Below are 17875 nucleotides of genomic sequence, written 5' to 3' on the forward strand. Positions count from 1 at the left end.
GCTTGCGGTGTTCGGCCAATCACAATGCACTGGGTCAGCTGGCCAATCAGAGCAGACTGCGCTTGTCAGAAGGAGGGACTAAGCGTTTGAGAGAGGCGGGGCATAGAGGACCTACAATAAGGTACAGTATTTGAAAAATAATGTGTTTTTTGAACATTAAAGCATGTCAACAAATTCTGTTACACCAAATAATGATCTTTAAAAAAGCATCATATGACCCCTTTAAGATCAGTGTAACAGCTGAGAAAGATGGGAGGGGTTTGTAACAAGCCTTACTTTCAAAACTCAGCAAACTCAACACAGACTCAAGCTGCAACAATGCATTATTTTTTGATCACTCTGCGGCTCTGCTCCGATCAGCTCGTTACGACAGTGGGTCCAGGTCCAGAGAGACCCGAGGAAGCAGAGAGAGCACTTTTAATGGGTGTTTGGGGACAGAGTGGGATGTATTTGTGCTGAATCAGCACGACTTCTCAGCGTTTCTCCAGCACACCCACACAACCTGCCAGAGCACCTCGACTCTCAGTCGATTCCTTATTCCAGCCACAAATCTTCACAAACCAATGCTAAAATGTTGAAAATCAGCTTATAATATAGGCATACAGCATGGCCCTATGAGCTATGAGACCACTAGTGAAATGGCTTCTATTTCACATTTTCTAATTTAATACAACATCTTTAATGACAAATTATATTATAATCATGACAATTTGAGACAAATGAAAATTTGAGATTTGTATGTCATTCAAAAAAGTCAAGTACTTTTGACATTAAATGGAGTAAACCCCAAACTTTATCATTTGGAAAATCTTCATTCTTATTTTGTAAAAAACTGTACATGATGGAAAGTTTTTTATTGATATTTATGAAATCAGCATCATCAAATTAGGAAATATTAAGCCTTTTATTTTTTATTGCCTTCTTTTTAAGATGCAGATCTTTGAATGATAAGCTTAAACACACCACCAGTTTGTCCAGCCAACAAAATAAATGAATTTATCTTGTGCACATACTTCAGGTATATTCACAATATTTCCATGTTTTCCTGTTTCTTTCCAGATTTAAATTAGCCCACATTTTCGATGTAGTCTTAGACTTCAGAATAGCATGCATTTCTTCAGGTTAACTGTACTTTATTTCCTGCTTTTACACAATAAGAATGAAGAATAAAAGAGGTCTCCTATAAATAAGTTTGTACATTTACATGTGCACTGATAAAAATGTATTTGACACCATATGTCACAAATCCATACGACACTATAAAATTAAGTAAGGTTCTTAATTGTATGTTATTTTGGTGCACAATGTTCTCTTGTTTTCTGTTTGGGACAGTAGTGCAATGTCACACCAAAGAAACTACTTCAGCTTCTATGCGTTTATTTATGATGAACTTGTTGACTGAATGGACATGGCCAGACTCTGATAAGCTTTTATTAATGATCCGCTACATTCTGAAACTAAATTATGTGCCCAAATTAAATGCAATCATGTTCCATGGTGTGCAATATGTTTTATTTAGGCTCTAATTAACTCAGTCTCATTCATTTATGATCAAATAAAACTGCTGACTTAGACGAATGAACATGACTAATAAAGGAGATAAAAGTTTGTGCATTTACATGGTGCACTGAGAAAAAATGCACTGCCATATAGAGTTACATCCACCAAACTTGGCTCAAGGCCTTCAGCCTGTGTTGACCTAATAAGCTTTCTTTTTTATATAACAGAATGGACACAAGACATCAGCAGCACCCTAGAAGCAACCCAGAACTGCATAGCAACACCCTAGCAAAGCCTCAGACACATTAGCAACCATTAATCTGCATAACTGTATAAGCAGTGTTGGGGGTAACTCATTACAAGTAATGCGAGTTACGTAATCAGATTACTTTTTTCAAGTAACTAGTAAAGTAACGCATTACTTTTTTAATCTACAAGAAAATATCTGAGTTACTTTTTCAAATAAGTAATGCCAGTTACTTTGTTTTCCCATTTATTGACTGACAGCTCTTCTGTCCCCATATTGGGAGAAATCAGAAGTGCAGAGGCGTTGTGTGCGCTGTGTGAACATGATGTTACTGTAGTTCTAGACTAAATGTGAATGCGCATTAATTCATCCCACTCACGAAAAACAGATTTAGTATTCATCAAAATGAATTAAAACAGTGAAGTGCAAACTCAGAATAATTAAATATGTTAAATAACACAAATGTATCTAATCCCATTTCACTAACCAATATCTTTGCTGCTGACCTTTGACGATCCAGTTCAATCAAACTAATAAGCAAAAATGACTTTAGAGAAACTAACAATTGTGCTTCATTGTTTTTTTTTATTGCTGAAGAGTATTTCTTCTGCGTTCTACTGTACAGAGGTTTATTCATTACAGTTTTTGATGTGAAAGGGCTTTTATATTTGCTATAAATAGAGCTTCTTATATTAAAAACAATCAAGCTCTGCTTATATTTAAAAAGTAACGCGAAAGTAACGCAAAAGTAATATAACGCATTACTTTCCATGAAAAGTAACTAAGTAACGTAATTAGTTACTTCTTTTAGGGAGTAACGCAATATTGTAAAGCATTACTTTTAAAAGTAACTTTCCCCAATACTGTGTATAAGTATTAATCAAACTGTATAACTCTCCGACTGTCTAAGGCAAAGGTACTTGTCAGGTTCTTCTGGTGTGCACTGCAGTGCGCACTTGTTTTCAGCCGTGTCAGGTCTGAACAGGGACAGATTAAAGAGGTCCTGCAGACACCCAGACCACGTGAACGAACACAAGGTGCAGGTCTCCCGAACTCACACTGATCCTTTAAGCGAATTAAACCAGTACAGCCCTGTGTGTATTTATGAGGATGAGTGAGTAGGTGGCGTTGGATGTAGTTTGTAAAAAAAAAAAAAAAAAAAAAGGCTGCTGAAGACTGACTCCTTCATTAAAATGCAAATATAATGTATTTGCATTTTATTAATAAAAATAAATATCCTAATAATAATAATAATAATTATTATTATTATTAAATATCATTGCTATTAATATAATAATCTCATGGGTTGATATGACCATTTAAATCTGCTTCTCAGAGCATTTAGAAAACCTAAATAATAGGCTACACTTATTCTTCCATTAGGTTTATGCAGAATATACGTTATTGCAGATGACAAAAAAAAGCAGAAGATAAAATGAAGACGTCACGATACACTTCAAACTCAGAGAAGCGCAATGCAGTCATAATATTACGCAGGTGCGCGCATATTCAAAAGTCATTAGACACAGCAGCAGCACCGTTGCTGATGACAGAATGAAAAGTTTACTAAGATGAAAGTCACATACCTTTCTATTTAACCTTTTGAAATATCCTCAGAAAGTTTTTTTCTACATCACAGCCTCATTTGGTGTTCGTGCATCTCGTTGCTCGTTGTCTGAATGGCCTCGCCGCAGCAGTCACGACAGGAGCGTGTGGTGAATCTCGTGGTGACCAATCAGCGTTCACACGTCTTGGTACTTTAGTTATTAGCTTCTTGTCGCGGAGTGATTAACGATCGTGTGTTTCCGTAACGTTCCCGAACGACTCCTCGTATGTTTCCGCTACATTTCCGAAATAAGACGAGTGCCTTCTCCTCAGCTTGTTATTTAAAAGACACCCAGCAGAGGACGCCGTTGTCTAACATTTCTTACATTATTTGCGCTAATTCTTTGACGCAGTTCTTAAAATTCTGTCTCGTGCCAAAATGTGCATTTATATTATATTATTTGTAACCTTTATTTTTTTTATTCGTTTTTTTTCAACTGCTTACACACAAAATCGTTACTTGTCACACAATTTCTGAAACCAATCTGTAAACCATACATTCTGTCTCGTGCCAAAATGTGCATTTATATTATATTATTTGTAACCTTTATTTTTTTTATTCGTTTTTTTCAACTGCTTACACACAAAATCGTTACTTGTCACACAATTTCTGAAACCAATCTGTAAACCATACATTAATCCTTGGCCTTTGACTCAGTTTTCAATTTCATAAAACACTTTTTGCACACACAATTCTCTATGTAACACACAAAAATCGAACAGGAATTCATATTATGTCAAAGGTGTTTGCAAATGTTTGCTTTTGAGATGTGTTTGTGATATTTTGAATGCAATGCTTCATTTTGCAAGAGATGCGAGGCATTTTGCATTTTGTGTGTGCAATTCTTGGATTTGTGTGTAAAGTTTTGAAGAAAAAAAAAAAGAGGCAAAGTTTTGAAAAAGTCTAAGCAATTGAAAAAACTGCAATAAAAGAAAAACCTTTTGACTCTAAATAGCTTAGTTGCACTTACACAAACAGATTTAAAACTTAAAATATAAAACTTTATTGAAAATAGAAAGGACAACAAATATGTACAGATGAAAATAAATGCTGTTACGCATGTGAGAAACAAAAAGCATTATCTCATTAACAGACGAAAATGAACGCCCTGTCACTTTTAAATTATTTCATACAAAAACAAGTAAAAAAAAAACTGAACAAAACTTACTTGTTGTCTATAACAACATTACAAAACAAACATAACTTCAATATTTGATCTTGCATAGATATTTGATTGATTAGAGATAAAAGCAGCTATTACTGTTTTAAATTGCAGGAAGATCACAATATTTCGAAATGAATCAAATGCAATGAGAATGAGATATAAACATCTAGAACTAAATGAACAGAATCTTTGCATATTTGCAACGGCACCGTTTCTTTTCTTTTTTTTTTTTTTTTACAAAACTCAACTTTAAAAATCACAACTGAATATGAAATTCCAGTTTCTCTTTGTGATTTAAATGTCCATTTCTTCTTTTACTGAGGCAGTCAGTTGTTAAAAAAATTATAATTCTGTAATTGTGTGCTAGTTTAAATACCTCAATTGTTTCTGGGAACTATTCTGGCACACCTCGAAACAAAGACGTTTGTGTTTTCTGACTTGAAAACAAGCAGTGCCCCACTGTTACACCTTTACAGAAATAGACAATAAAACACACGACCCATTTACAGTCATACACAAGGAAACTGATAGCATAGATGTGACAATGCAGGTGCAAATTACTCAGTTGGAGAGGATTGTCCGAAGTACATTTCCTCCAACAAACACATGTAATCAGCTGACCTCGAAGTTAGCACACAAAACCGCATCCAACAAAAAAACAACAACAATATTGCAATGCTTTATGGCATTTTACAGGCTACATGAAGTCACTCACTCTACAAAAAGCAGGTGTTTCCAGTGAAAGAACAAGTTCCAGGTAATGGAAAGACTTTGGAAGGACCGGTTTTGAAATCTCTGGTCTTCGTTTCCAACCATCTTTAGGGTTCAGGTTAATCATAAGCACTTGATGAAGCCATTGTTACAGCAGTTTCGGGCAACTTTGGTCACACAGTCGTTTGATGGCTTCATCAGTTAAATGCAAAAGTGTTTAACAAGGAGAGCAGGTGTGGTGGTTTAATGCAGCTTATTATTACTGACGGCGGTCATAGATCTTAACCATTCGTTTAATATGGAAAAGCTTGTGGCGCAGTTTGCGACAAAGGTGCTTCTTGTTTTGATAATCTGGCATCTAAGCAGAGAGAATAAGGGAAAGAACGCCCCATATTAACATCAAAAAAGCAGAGCATCTATTACTATGAACGTGAGTCAGATGTTTAGTCATACTTTAGTTTTATACCCATGACTCACCCGTTTTAGGTCTTTGAGATGATTATATTCCTCTGCTACAGCCTGTAACGAGAGATGAAAAAGAAAGTCATATGGATTTGAACAACAGGGAGGTGAAGTAGTCATCTGAAATGTTTCAGTCGCTCACCTGGTACTTGGACGAGCCCTCTTCAAGTGTGTCCAGCTCTCTGCTGAGCTTGTTTATCTGATCGCTGATGTCGTCCATTTCGGCGCACAGTTCCTTATAGGTCCTGAGGTCCGAGTCAAACTCTTTCTTGTACTCGTGTCGCTGGGTGTCAGACGTGATCTCTGGATACAGACTGATTGGGAAGGAAACAGAAAGCAGCTGGATGGCAGCTTGTATAATGAGCTTTAAAGTAGGCAAGATAATTAAGGTAAATAGTAATTTGGTAGTTTTTAAATAAACTTTTATCCAAAGAGATGGATATAGCTACAGACACACTTCTTAGCAACATTCCCTCTGGAGCAACCTAGAGTTAAGCATCTTGATCAAAGCAACAATGGTGTTATTTCATGGATTAACTGCTGTGGAGTTTGAACTGACAACATTTCAGTTTCCACACCGCAGCAAAAAAACCCCCAAAAAAACACCCACCATAAACCGAGTAAAGGTGCACACATTTACCGTTACAATCTGTCAGCAAAATCCAGTAATTTGAATAGGAATATGCACAATCAGTGAGGGCATAAATAGTCCCCAAAATGGTCTCTGGTATTTCAAATTGCGCTCAATTGAAATTTCACCAATCACAAAATTTTGCTAATGTGAAATACTACCATTCACCAAAATTTTACTAATGTGAAACACCAAGATGTGCCAAAATTTCGCTAATGTGAAATACTACCATTCACCAAAATATTACTAATGTGAAACACCAAGATGTGCCAAAGGTTCGCTAATGTGAAATACTACCATTCACCAAAATATTACTAATGTGAAACACCAAGATGTGCCCAAGATTCGACTAATGGAAAAAATACCATTCACCAAAATATTTCTAATGTGAAACACCAAGATGTGCCCAAAATTTTACTAATGTAGTTCGCTAATGTGAAATACTACCATTCACCAAAATATTACTAATGTGAAACACCAAGATGTGCCAAAGGTTCGCTAATGTGAAATACTACCATTCACCAAAATATTTCTAATGTGAAACACCAAGATGTGCCCAAAATTTTACTAATGTAAAATACTGTACTACCATTTGCAGACATTTCAATCATGTGAAATACTATCATTTGTCAAAAATTCACTAATGTGAAAGCAACCATTCATCCAAATTTTATGTCAAATACAACCATTTGCAGAAATTTCACAATGTGAAATAAAACCATTTGCCAAGAAATTCACTAATGTAAAATACAACCATTTAAAGAAATTTTGTTAATGTGAAATTCCATGATTCACAGAAATTTAGCTAATGTGAAATACTACTATTCACCAAAAATTCACTAATTCAATACTTAATTTGCCATTTGTTTTTGCTAATATGAATTACCACTATTTGCAGAAACTCACCTAATGTGAAATATGTACCAGTATTCACTGAAATTTTGCTAATGTGACTATGCCTTAACTCCTTACTAAGGTCAACTTTTTACTAAGTGACCGCTCAAACTTTCAACCCTGTATTTCTCATTTGTGTCAGAAAACAGCAAAATAGTAAGAATATTTTAAAACTTATTCATAATGCAGTGAATACAAGTATTTTAGTCAAGTCACTATTATTTATATAGCGCTTTTTACAATGCAGAGTGTGTCCAAGCTTTACAGTATTAATCAGGGAAATAGTGTGTCGAAATAGTGTGCCGTTCTCCTCTGGCCAGACGAAACCAGCAGTTTAATTCTAGGTTGCAACAAAGTCAACATTACAAGTATTTTAACATTACAAGTTTAACTAACATTATCAAAATAAATTAATAAATGCTGAAAGAATAAATAGTTCATTTTTACTGTTAAGTGTTCCATTTATGTGTCATGTGTCCCCTGTAAGTTTATGGTTTGCAAAAAGATTTTCTTATCATGGTCCAACAATGAGTGAAACCAAACCACATCTGTTTTTTAACTCATCACAGCCAACCAAACAACACATGTAAACATGCACACATATGCAAAGATCTTTGACCCATTAACCCAAATTTAGTCTATTATGTTAGCATGTGGAGATGCGTGCCAGAGATGATTATCTCCTACAGACTTCCTTGCTGTATCCAAGGCAATGCGCTACTAACCCTGGGCCTGCATGAACCACAACCAATTCTTACCGTGTCCATAGATCCTCATCAAAATCGTTGGCAGTCTCTCCTCCCGTTGTGTACTCGGTTTCGTACTGGGACTCATCCAGCTCAGGGTTCCTCCTGCGTCTCTTGCCCCTGGAGGCGGACGGTTTGCGGATGGTGTCCGTCTGGTCGGAGGGGCTTGAGCTCACTTCTCCAGACGGGGATGTAGAATGAGATGGCCGGCTGAAAGAGCGCTCAGGGTAACTGTGGGTGGAAAAACTGTTACTACTTTATAAAAAAAAAAAATTATTATTAGTGAGAAAGTTTCATAGACACAATGCTTTTCTTACTGAGATGATATTTAAGCTACCAAACACAGCATTAACAGAAACATGTTGGCAATACTACAGCAAAATATAATTTGCTCAAGCATTTCACATATCCTCATAAGCTGGTGTTTCACATTTCACTGTGTTAATAAGCAATGTTTTCTTCATTGCACTTCATTGTGATGTTTTTCATCATATCCAATAAACATGTTAGGTCAAATTACAGAATGCTCTTTTTTTAAATTTCTTTAATGAAAAAATTAAAAGCCAATCATCTTTTACATAAAGGCATTGCCTGTTTGCTTACTCTTAACAGGGTCTTTGCCCATGATGCCTATAGAAAAATTATATTAATTAATTAATTTATACTGAATCATTGAAGCTTGTAGAGCCACACAAAAAAGACAGACAGACAAGGAGGGACAGACCTGATTTAAACACAAATTATAATGAAAGAACATCTGATTAAAAAAATGCAAAAAGTTTGATCTCATGCCAAGACACATCATATTTGGTGTAATCTGACCTGACTTCATAAAACTAATGGCCCAGACCATCAGGCAGATTAATGATCCAGACAATAGCAATGATGATTTAACATCAGCTAACCAAGGTCGCAAAAAAAGCCACGGACTACTTTGAACAAGGAGACACATGTACATGTACAAATGCAGTGAATACAAGTATTTTAGTCAAGTCACTATTATTTATATAGCGCTTTTTACAATGCAGAGTGTGTCCAAGCTTTACAGTATTAATCAGGGAAATAGTGTGTCGAAATAGTGTGCCATTCTCCTCTGGCCAGACGAAACCAGCAGTTTAATTCTAGGTTGCAACAAAGTCAACATTACAAGTATTTTAACATTACAAGTATAACTAAGATTATCAAAATAAATTAATAAATGCTGAAAGAATATATAGTTCATTTTTACTGTTAAGTGTTCCATTTATGTGTCATGTGTCCCCTGTAAGTTTATGGTTTGCAAAAAGATTTTCTTATCATGGTCCAACAATGAGTGAAACCAAACCACATCTGTTTTTTAACTCATCACAGCCAACCAAACAACACATGTAAACATGCACACATATGCAAAGATCTTTGACCCATTAACCCAAATTTAGTCTATTATGTTAGCATGTGGAGATGCGTGCCAGAGATGATTATCTCCTACAGACTTCCTTGCTGTATCCAAGGGAATGCGCTACTAACCCTGGGCCTGCATGAACCACAACCAATTCTTACCGTGTCCATAGATCCTCATCAAAATCGTTGGCAGTCTCTCCTCCCGTTGTGTACTCGGTTTCGTACTGGGACTCATCCAGCTCAGGGTTCCTCCTGCGTCTCTTGCCCCTGGAGGCGGACGGTTTGCGGATGGTGTCCGTCTGGTCGGAGGGGCTTGAGCTCACTTCTCCAGACGGGGATGTAGAATGAGATGGCCGGCTGAAAGAGCGCTCAGGGTAACTGTGGGTGGAAAAACTGTTACTACTTTATAAAAAAAAAAATTATTATTAGTGAGAAAGTTTCATAGACACAATGCTTTTCTTACTGAGATGATATTTAAGCTACCAAACACAGCATTAACAGAAACATGTTGGCAATACTACAGCAAAATATAATTTGCTCAAGCATTTCACATATCCTCATAAGCTGGTGTTTCACATTTCACTGTGTTAATAAGCAATGTTTTCTTCATTGCACTTCATTGTGATGTTTTTCATCATATCCAATAAACATGTTAGGTCAAATTACAGAATGCTCTTTTTTTAATTTCTTTAATGAAAAAATTAAAAGCCAATCATCTTTTAAATAAAGGCATTGCCTGTTTGCTTACTCTTAACTTACTCTTAACTTACTCTTAACTTTGCCCATGATGCCTATAGAAAAATGATATTAATTAATTAATTTATACTGAATCATTGAAGCTTGTAGAGCCACACAAAAAAGACAGACAGACAAGGAGGGACAGACCTGATTTAAAAACAAATTATAATGAAAGAACATCTGATTAAAAAAATGCAAAAAGTTTGATCTCATGCCAAGACACGTCATATTTGGTGTAATCTGACCTGACTTCATAAAACTAATGGCCCAGACCATCAGGCAGATTAATGATCCAGACAATAGCAATGATGATTTAACATCAGCTAACCAAGGTCGCAAAAAAAGCCACGGACTACTTTGAACAAGGAGACACATGTACATGTACATTGCCATTCAAATGTTAGATTTTTTGACAAAGGAAATTAATACTTTTATTTTAAAATGACAATAAAGACCTTTGTTTACTGAGCATCAAATCAGCATTTTAGAATGATTTCTGAAGCATCACGTGACACTGAAGACTGGAGTAATGATGATTTGCATCACAGGAATAAATTACATTTTTAAATATACTAAAATAGAAAACAGTTATTTTAAAATGTAATAATATTTCACGATATTACTGTTTTTTGATCAAATAAATGCACTGTTGGTGAGCATAAGAGAACCCAAACTTTTGATCAGTAGTGTATGGAAAACTGGAATACAATTCCAAATGACTTAAGACTTTAAGCTATAAAGTTAGCTCCAGCATTTCCTTAGCAGGGGCATGCAATATTGCCTGTTCACATGGAGCTAAGCTTTAAAGTCTCCAGCTATCCCAGGGTCGGTTTACTCACTCACCCGATAACATTGTTGGTCTCAGAACTAAAGACACTGCCGGTCTTCAGGGGGATGGAGCCGACACTGGGGGCTGAAATCAGAACAGGAGCCATCTTCTCTGAGAACACCATGGATGCCTCCTGCACGCTCTGTCCATCCTGTACGTGGTTGACCTGAAAAAAGTAACAAACTGTTAAGTAAAATGCCTGCAAACTTTGATTCATATCTGAACAAGGAGTATGACGTGCATAACATCAGGAAGCAACATATCTCAGATAATGACAGGCGAAAAGACATCACAAACAATTAAGCAAGCAAGTGAGAAGAACACATTTTTTTAAAGTGAATCTGAAATGGTTAAGTCACTTTTGTTTGATGAACAGTAGCATCTTTAATCAGGATAAAATTTTAAAAGGGTCTTAAATTATTGTATCATTTTAATACTTTTGCTTATAATGTTCGCAGAAATATTTTGCATCAACATCCAATTTAAATTTTTGATGACCATATTCCACACTATCTCTGATCTTTAGATAAAAATAGTCCTTTTTGGCTGCCAAACCTTTAGGAAAATTTTGTATTGCATTGATCGATATACAATGCAGTTATACACAGTAATACTAACTGAAATGTGAAATAAATGTTGGTAAGATTTTTTAAATGTATCTGAAAGAAGCTCATCGAGGCTTCAATTATTTGATGAAAAATGGAGTAAAAACAGTAATAATGTGAAATATTATTACAATTAAAAACAACTGTTTTCGGTTTCAATCGATTTTAAATTGTAATTTATTCCCGCAATGGCAAAGCTTAATTTTCAGTCTCCAGTGTCACTTGATCCTTCAGAAACCATTCTAATATGCTGACTTGGTGCTAAAAAAAAAACATTTATTATTATTATTATCAATACTGAAAAGAGATTTAATACTTGTGTGGAAAACTATGCATTTTTAGGATCCTTTGATGAATAGAAAGTTCAAAAGAACATTAATTTGAAATAGAATTTTCGGTAACATTATAAATGCCGATTTTCTTAAATGCACCCTTGCTTAAAAAAATCTTTCTGACCCCAAACTTTTGAACAGCAGTGCAAATATGCAAAACAAAATGTTAAAAATCTGTTTGGAAAAGTGACATAAAATAAATAACGGATCAGTTTTACTTGTTAAAAGCCTGTAAGAATGTTGTGTATATTACTTTAATGCACAAAAAGTACATTATTAACAACAATCTGTCTTGATCGCAGACTTTTGAAAATGCAGTCTGTGCAGAACATTATACCAACACTGAAACCATTTTAGATCCATTGTTTAGACTTTATTTTCCTTCTGCTACTGTACAGGAAAGACTATAGGGAATAAGAAGCAAAAGTGCTCTTGCTCTTCCTGTTGAGGTTTGATTTCAGAGGATGTTCTCAGCATGTAAGTGAGTGTTTTGTGACAAACCCACAATGCCAATAATAGTAAAGATTTCTGGCACAATATATGATTTATAATACAACAAGACGAAGAGTGGATAAACGGATATAAGGAAAAACAATTACGAGCAGTACACGGCTAAAACAATGAATTCAGGTGTGCGTGCCGGTGGAATTGTTTGTTTTGTTCTGGAGGGGCTGTGCGTGAAGGTATGTATGTGTGTGTGTGTGTGTGTGTGTGTGTTAGGAGAGAGGACACAGCAGGAAAGAGGGTGGAGGAGCGTTTCCCTGCAGCTGGGGAGAAGGGAAAAGCCACTGTGCAGAAGAGCTCAAATCATCCAGGAATTCCAACAATGCTTTCCCTGCATGAGCTACTGCCACCGCTGATCTGTGATCACGCTACATAAGCAGGGAAAGAATGCTTGAGAACACAGAAAAGAGGGACATTTCATGTTCATGACCTCCTTTTGCACCAGAAATAAAAGTGTGAAGGAGAGATAGAAAGGCAAGGAGAGAAAGGTATTCAAAGGGAGTGTGTGGAACGCTGTCAGAACTCATAGATTTACTGAAAGTACCAGGGCAGAGAAAGGCAGACCAGTCTCATGATGGTAGTAATTGTTTACAATGGACTTAATCCAAAATCAAACCGCACCCCGCGGAGCCTTCACCACCAGCTACGGGTTCATTAATAACCTGTAGACCTGGATGAAAGATTTACTAGAGGCTGCTCAAGTTAGCTCAAGATTCTCAGTTTAAAGCTTATTTAATTATCAACCTTGTCGCAGACATTTCTTCTAAAATTCATAGAATTAAAAATAGAAACAACTGTAACATACATTAAGAGTACAGAGCGATAGAATTATGAATGATTTTGGAAAAATGTGATGTTTGAGTTCATACTGAGCTCTCTGACTTTTGATATGAAACTTTGGTGTTTTAGTACATCTGAGCAGTGAGCAGTTTGATCTCTTTTGAAATGCTACAGGTCTGCATTTGCTCTCATTTAATCTTTGTATATCTGTCTAGGAAAAACAATTAAGATATTAAAGGGTTCTCATCTGTTATTTTTCTTTGCTATGAGGAGTCTCACAGACATTTCACTTTATATAAATGGATGATAATTAAATGAAAGTTCGTTTGATCTTTCTATTGCAAAATGCCTGTTTCTTGAATAACCTTCATTGCTTTAATTGCTTCTCTTTTTCAAATAAGAAAGAGTCACAGTGAGTAATGCAATGTTATTGAGTGATGCACGCGCGCACACACAACATGACTCATGTTCTCTTACACAGCACTAATGTACAGTATTACTACTGAAACACACTGTTCTGTAAAGCAAATAAAACCATAGATGCAATGTGAACAGACAGTCATTACTACACTAGCTAGGATGATAAATTGGTCGATATTTGGCTATTTTTTAAATAATCAGCATTAGCTGATAACAATGCCCACATGGTTGATGAACAGTTTTGTCAGTACCAGAATGTACAGTTTTGTCACATTTTCAGTACATAATGTGCAAATAAGTATTAATCTAAATTCCGATGTTTTGTGTTTCAAAATATGGCTCAAAAAGTATTGCTAAAATAGATAAAACTATAATAAGTTTTAGTTATTAAATTATTTTTAACCATTGTAACATATATTTGTATATATTTTCAAATTTTCTACCTATATATATATATATATACATACTGTATATACATATATATATTGTACAAACAATATATTTAAAATCCCATTAGTGGTCGATCCCAGTAGATGTTTGGTTTCCCATAGTGCCAGATTTTACTTCTGGTCCTATAGGAGAAGAAGGCCGCCACAGCCAGTGCCACCACAACCATGAACCCACAAACCATTGCAACTGCCTGCAAACGACAAAACTGTAGTGTTAAGTCCAATGTCTCAAATCAAAGAGGGTTTTTTTCTTAGTTTATTTTTTTTAGAAGGTTTTTGAAAATCTTTATGAAATCTGTTTGAATCTAAACGTTTTGGTTACACGGACCTTCAATGGAGGGACGAAAATCTCAGGTTTTGATAAAAATATCATAATTTGTGTTTTGAGGATGAACAAAAGTCTTATGGGTTTGGAACGACATGAGGGTGAGTAAACATGACAGAATTTTTGGGTAAACTTACCCTTGAAATTACGATTTAAAGGGACAATTCACCCAAAAATGAACATTCTGTCATCATTTACTCACCCTCATGTCGTTCCAAACTCGTATACATTCCTTTCTTCTGCTGAACACAAAAGAAGATATTTTGAAGAATGTTGGTAACCAAACAGTTGCTGGTAGCCATTGACATCCATAATTTTTTCCCCCATAATATGGAAGTCAATGGCTACCAGCAAGTGATTTGAGGGTGAGCAAATGAAGACAAGACTTTTCATTTTTAGGTGAACTATTCCTTTAACATCACTAAATCAACCTAAACACAACAGATTACAGCAACTAAATAAAATATAAGGGTTAGATTAGATCAGGCTTCCACTGTAAGTGTAAATGCACTTCCTGTACTGATTTACACACTGGAGGAGTTGAAATTATGGTCTATGGCAATCCTTTGATTGTAGACTATAAAGAAAACATAAATTAAATGTAGTCTCTAAAGACATTTCGAAAAATCCTGTAACTTTAAATGGTACCTCTTGAGGGTCCACGTAGCAGTAGTGGTACAAGTACTGGTTATAGAGAGGAAAGCCGGCCCCCATTCCTGTCACACTGCTGCCATAGAGGTTCTGACACATGAGAAGCATGGGGTTGTAGTATGAGCTGGTGGAGCTCTGGGCCATAGGGTTCACTCCTACAATGTACACAATGTTTATAATGCCCTGAATCACAGCCATTATAGAACAAATAACAAGCACCACCAGGTAGAACTTCCTGCTGCGGAACGTGTTTGTTTTGGAGAAGCTAACTGCAAAGAATCCCAAAGCAATGATGAAGTTTATGGCGGCAATGGCGATCATACTGGTCTTTGCCGAGTAAGGGGTCGGGTAAGAATTGTAGTAGCTTCCGTATCCATATCCACTTCCGTATCCGTAGCTTCCGTATCCATGCCCACTGCCGTATCCACTTCCATATCCAGGATAGCTGGAATATCCAGATCCGTAACCAAATCCATACTGCGTGTCCCAAACCAGAGTCGAGGCCACACAGGCGAAGATTCCCAGACAGAGGATTATGATGGTTCCCATCATAATCTTCACAATTCCCGGAGGGGAGAACCATTTGTAGAAGTGCTGTGGCACCTCCTCGCCCACATAGTAGGATCCTGGAGGTTGAGGGTAGGGATCGAATTCACTCCGTGGGTCTTGGAAGCTCCCCGGTGGTCCAAAGCCATTGGAAGGTGGGGTGTACATTGGGGGACTGCCGTAGGGTTGTTTCTCAAACATCTCTCAAAGATGTGCAATGACCTGCTAAAAGAAGCAAATTAATTTATATACATGAATATCATCACTCAGGTGTTACAGACAGATAGAAAATGTAGCAGGTTCTTTATTTATTGTTTAAGACCAATTTGTAAAATAATTTCTTTAGAAGACGGTTTAAAAGACAATAAATAAATAAATAAAATAACACCATAAATGTAACCCAATTCAACCCATGTACTATACTCCAGACCACAGTGTACAATAGCTTTACGTAAGGAAAATATCTCAATTTAAGTAATTATTAATTGAAAAAACAAATAAAAATAAATAAAATCCATGGCATAATAATAATATAATAATTTTAAAAATGTATTTTAATAATTAGTTTTAAAAAATGTTCAAAAATGTAAGTAAAACATTTATTAACTGAAATCATATTATATTAAGTTTTTTAATTTATGGGAATTTTATATAAATCATATGAATTTAAACACCCTGTTCAAATGTCTGTAACATTTTTAATGTTTTTGAAATAAATCTCTTATACATATATATATACATACATACATACACACACACTATCAATGATGACAAAAAGTTGTACTGCATAATATTTGTGGAAACTATTATATATTTTTTTCTTTCTGCATTCTTTGATGAACAGAAAGCATTTATTTGAAATAGGAATCCTCTGTAGCATTATAAATGTCTTTACTGTCACTTTTGATACATTTAATGTGTCTTTGCTGAACAAAAGTAATATTTAAAAAAAAAAAAAAAATAGTAGTGTATATAAAGGAGCTGCAATGGAATATTATACATAAATAATCATATAAACAGAAATAAACACAAAATAGTATGCATTTTTGATGGTTGACAAGACACTCCTTGTCTACCCTAGAAAACATAACAAGCAGCATACAGGGTGGGAACAAGACGAATGTGAGTAAATAATGACAGAATTTTTATTCATGGGTGAACTGGCCCTTTAAATGTCTTAGATCAGCACATCAGCAGTGACATCAATTAATACACAGGCCAAAATGACGTTACCCAAAACCACAAGCCGTGTAACCACCGTGCTGAAATAACTGTGCTGTTTATCAGTGTGAGGTAACAACAGAGAGTAGAGTGGAGACATCGGCACCAGGGATCAGAGTCTGTTCACACAAAGCCACTGTTTACAGGCCCGACCGTGGGAGTTAAACTCAATCTCAACCATTGTCCAGCACTGACTTTGAAATGCATAGATTTAAACTCTGGCCAAACATGCCGTTTGTTTAATTTCAGATCATATGCTCTAGGGGTGAGGTCACAAACAGGGCAAAACCAGACAGAATAGTCATCAAGAACAAAAACTATAATATACAATATGTCTAACACTATAGAGGCGGTAATATGTTGGTTACATTTGAATGTTAGAAGTACTTTTATGTTGCCATGAATACACATTTATAATAACATACAGCACAAGTTTTTTCATAAAAAACAGGTGTTTAAACATAATAAAAAAAAAATGTTTTAAAGTTATGGTTTATCTTTTCATTATTAGATGTAATATGAAAGTCCTTGTACTGAAGTTTGAAGTTTAAAATTGTTGTTTTTTACTGTCTTCACTAGAATATAATGTTTAAAATAATTAAAAGCGTAATATCAAATATATTTAAAATGTAAAAAATACTCTAAATCATTCTGAATGTATGTCTTTATACTTAAAATTGTAATGTCATGATTTTACGGTTTACCAATAATATAAAATTAAAATAATTTAAAATTAAATTAATTTTTTTTTTAAATAAACATGATTCAAATGCATGTTTTATGTTTTCATTTGTAATCTCATGATAGTTAATGTCTTCAATAAAATACAATATTTAAAATAGTTTCAAATATAATACAATAAAAAAAATCTCAATGTCTACTGTAGCGTGCAACACCTCAACAACAGAAGACTGCATACTACACTTTCAGTCCCTGGCAAACGCCTAGATAAAGCCATTTGTCTAGTTACTATGTGTTCACCTACTATCCGGCCTCCCCCAACTTCTCTCCTTTGTTATAGCAAAAAGTCAAGGCTGCACTCTGTCTGTGCATGGTCACCATGGTAATAACGGCCTGAGGTAAAAAAAAAAAAAAAAGAGGATTAGGGTTGGGAAAAAAAAAACAACAGCTTC

At 35.3% G+C, this 17875-nt stretch overlaps 2 protein-coding genes across 2 annotated transcripts in view; both read right to left on the reverse strand.

Annotated features, from left to right (window-relative positions):
* LOC107599032 (E3 ubiquitin-protein ligase TRIM50-like) overlaps positions 1-3477 on the reverse strand; it is a 12567-nt gene extending 9090 nt beyond the window's left edge. The window contains exon 1 of the mRNA XM_016290520.1: positions 3334-3477. The gene's annotated coding sequence lies outside the window, so the exon portion shown is untranslated. The remainder of the gene's footprint in view (positions 1-3333) is intronic.
* A 1050-nt stretch (positions 3478-4527) lies between these two features.
* Positions 4528-17875, reverse strand: part of LOC107598988 (occludin-like) — a 14535-nt gene continuing 1187 nt past the window's right edge. The window contains 8 exon segments of the mRNA XM_016290468.1: positions 4528-5587; positions 5707-5748; positions 5834-6005; positions 7975-8208; positions 9556-9572; positions 10956-11075; positions 14014-14190; positions 14973-15746. Coding sequence (XP_016145954.1) covers positions 5489-5587; positions 5707-5748; positions 5834-6005; positions 7975-8208; positions 9556-9572; positions 10956-11075; positions 14014-14190; positions 14973-15722 — 1611 coding nt within the window. The 5' untranslated portion in view covers positions 15723-15746 and the 3' untranslated portion in view covers positions 4528-5488.

This window comes from Sinocyclocheilus grahami, unplaced genomic scaffold, assembly GCF_001515645.1.
Source record: "Sinocyclocheilus grahami isolate Dianchi unplaced genomic scaffold, SAMN03320097.WGS_v1.1 scaffold259.1, whole genome shotgun sequence".
NCBI lineage: Eukaryota > Metazoa > Chordata > Actinopteri > Cypriniformes > Cyprinidae > Sinocyclocheilus > Sinocyclocheilus grahami.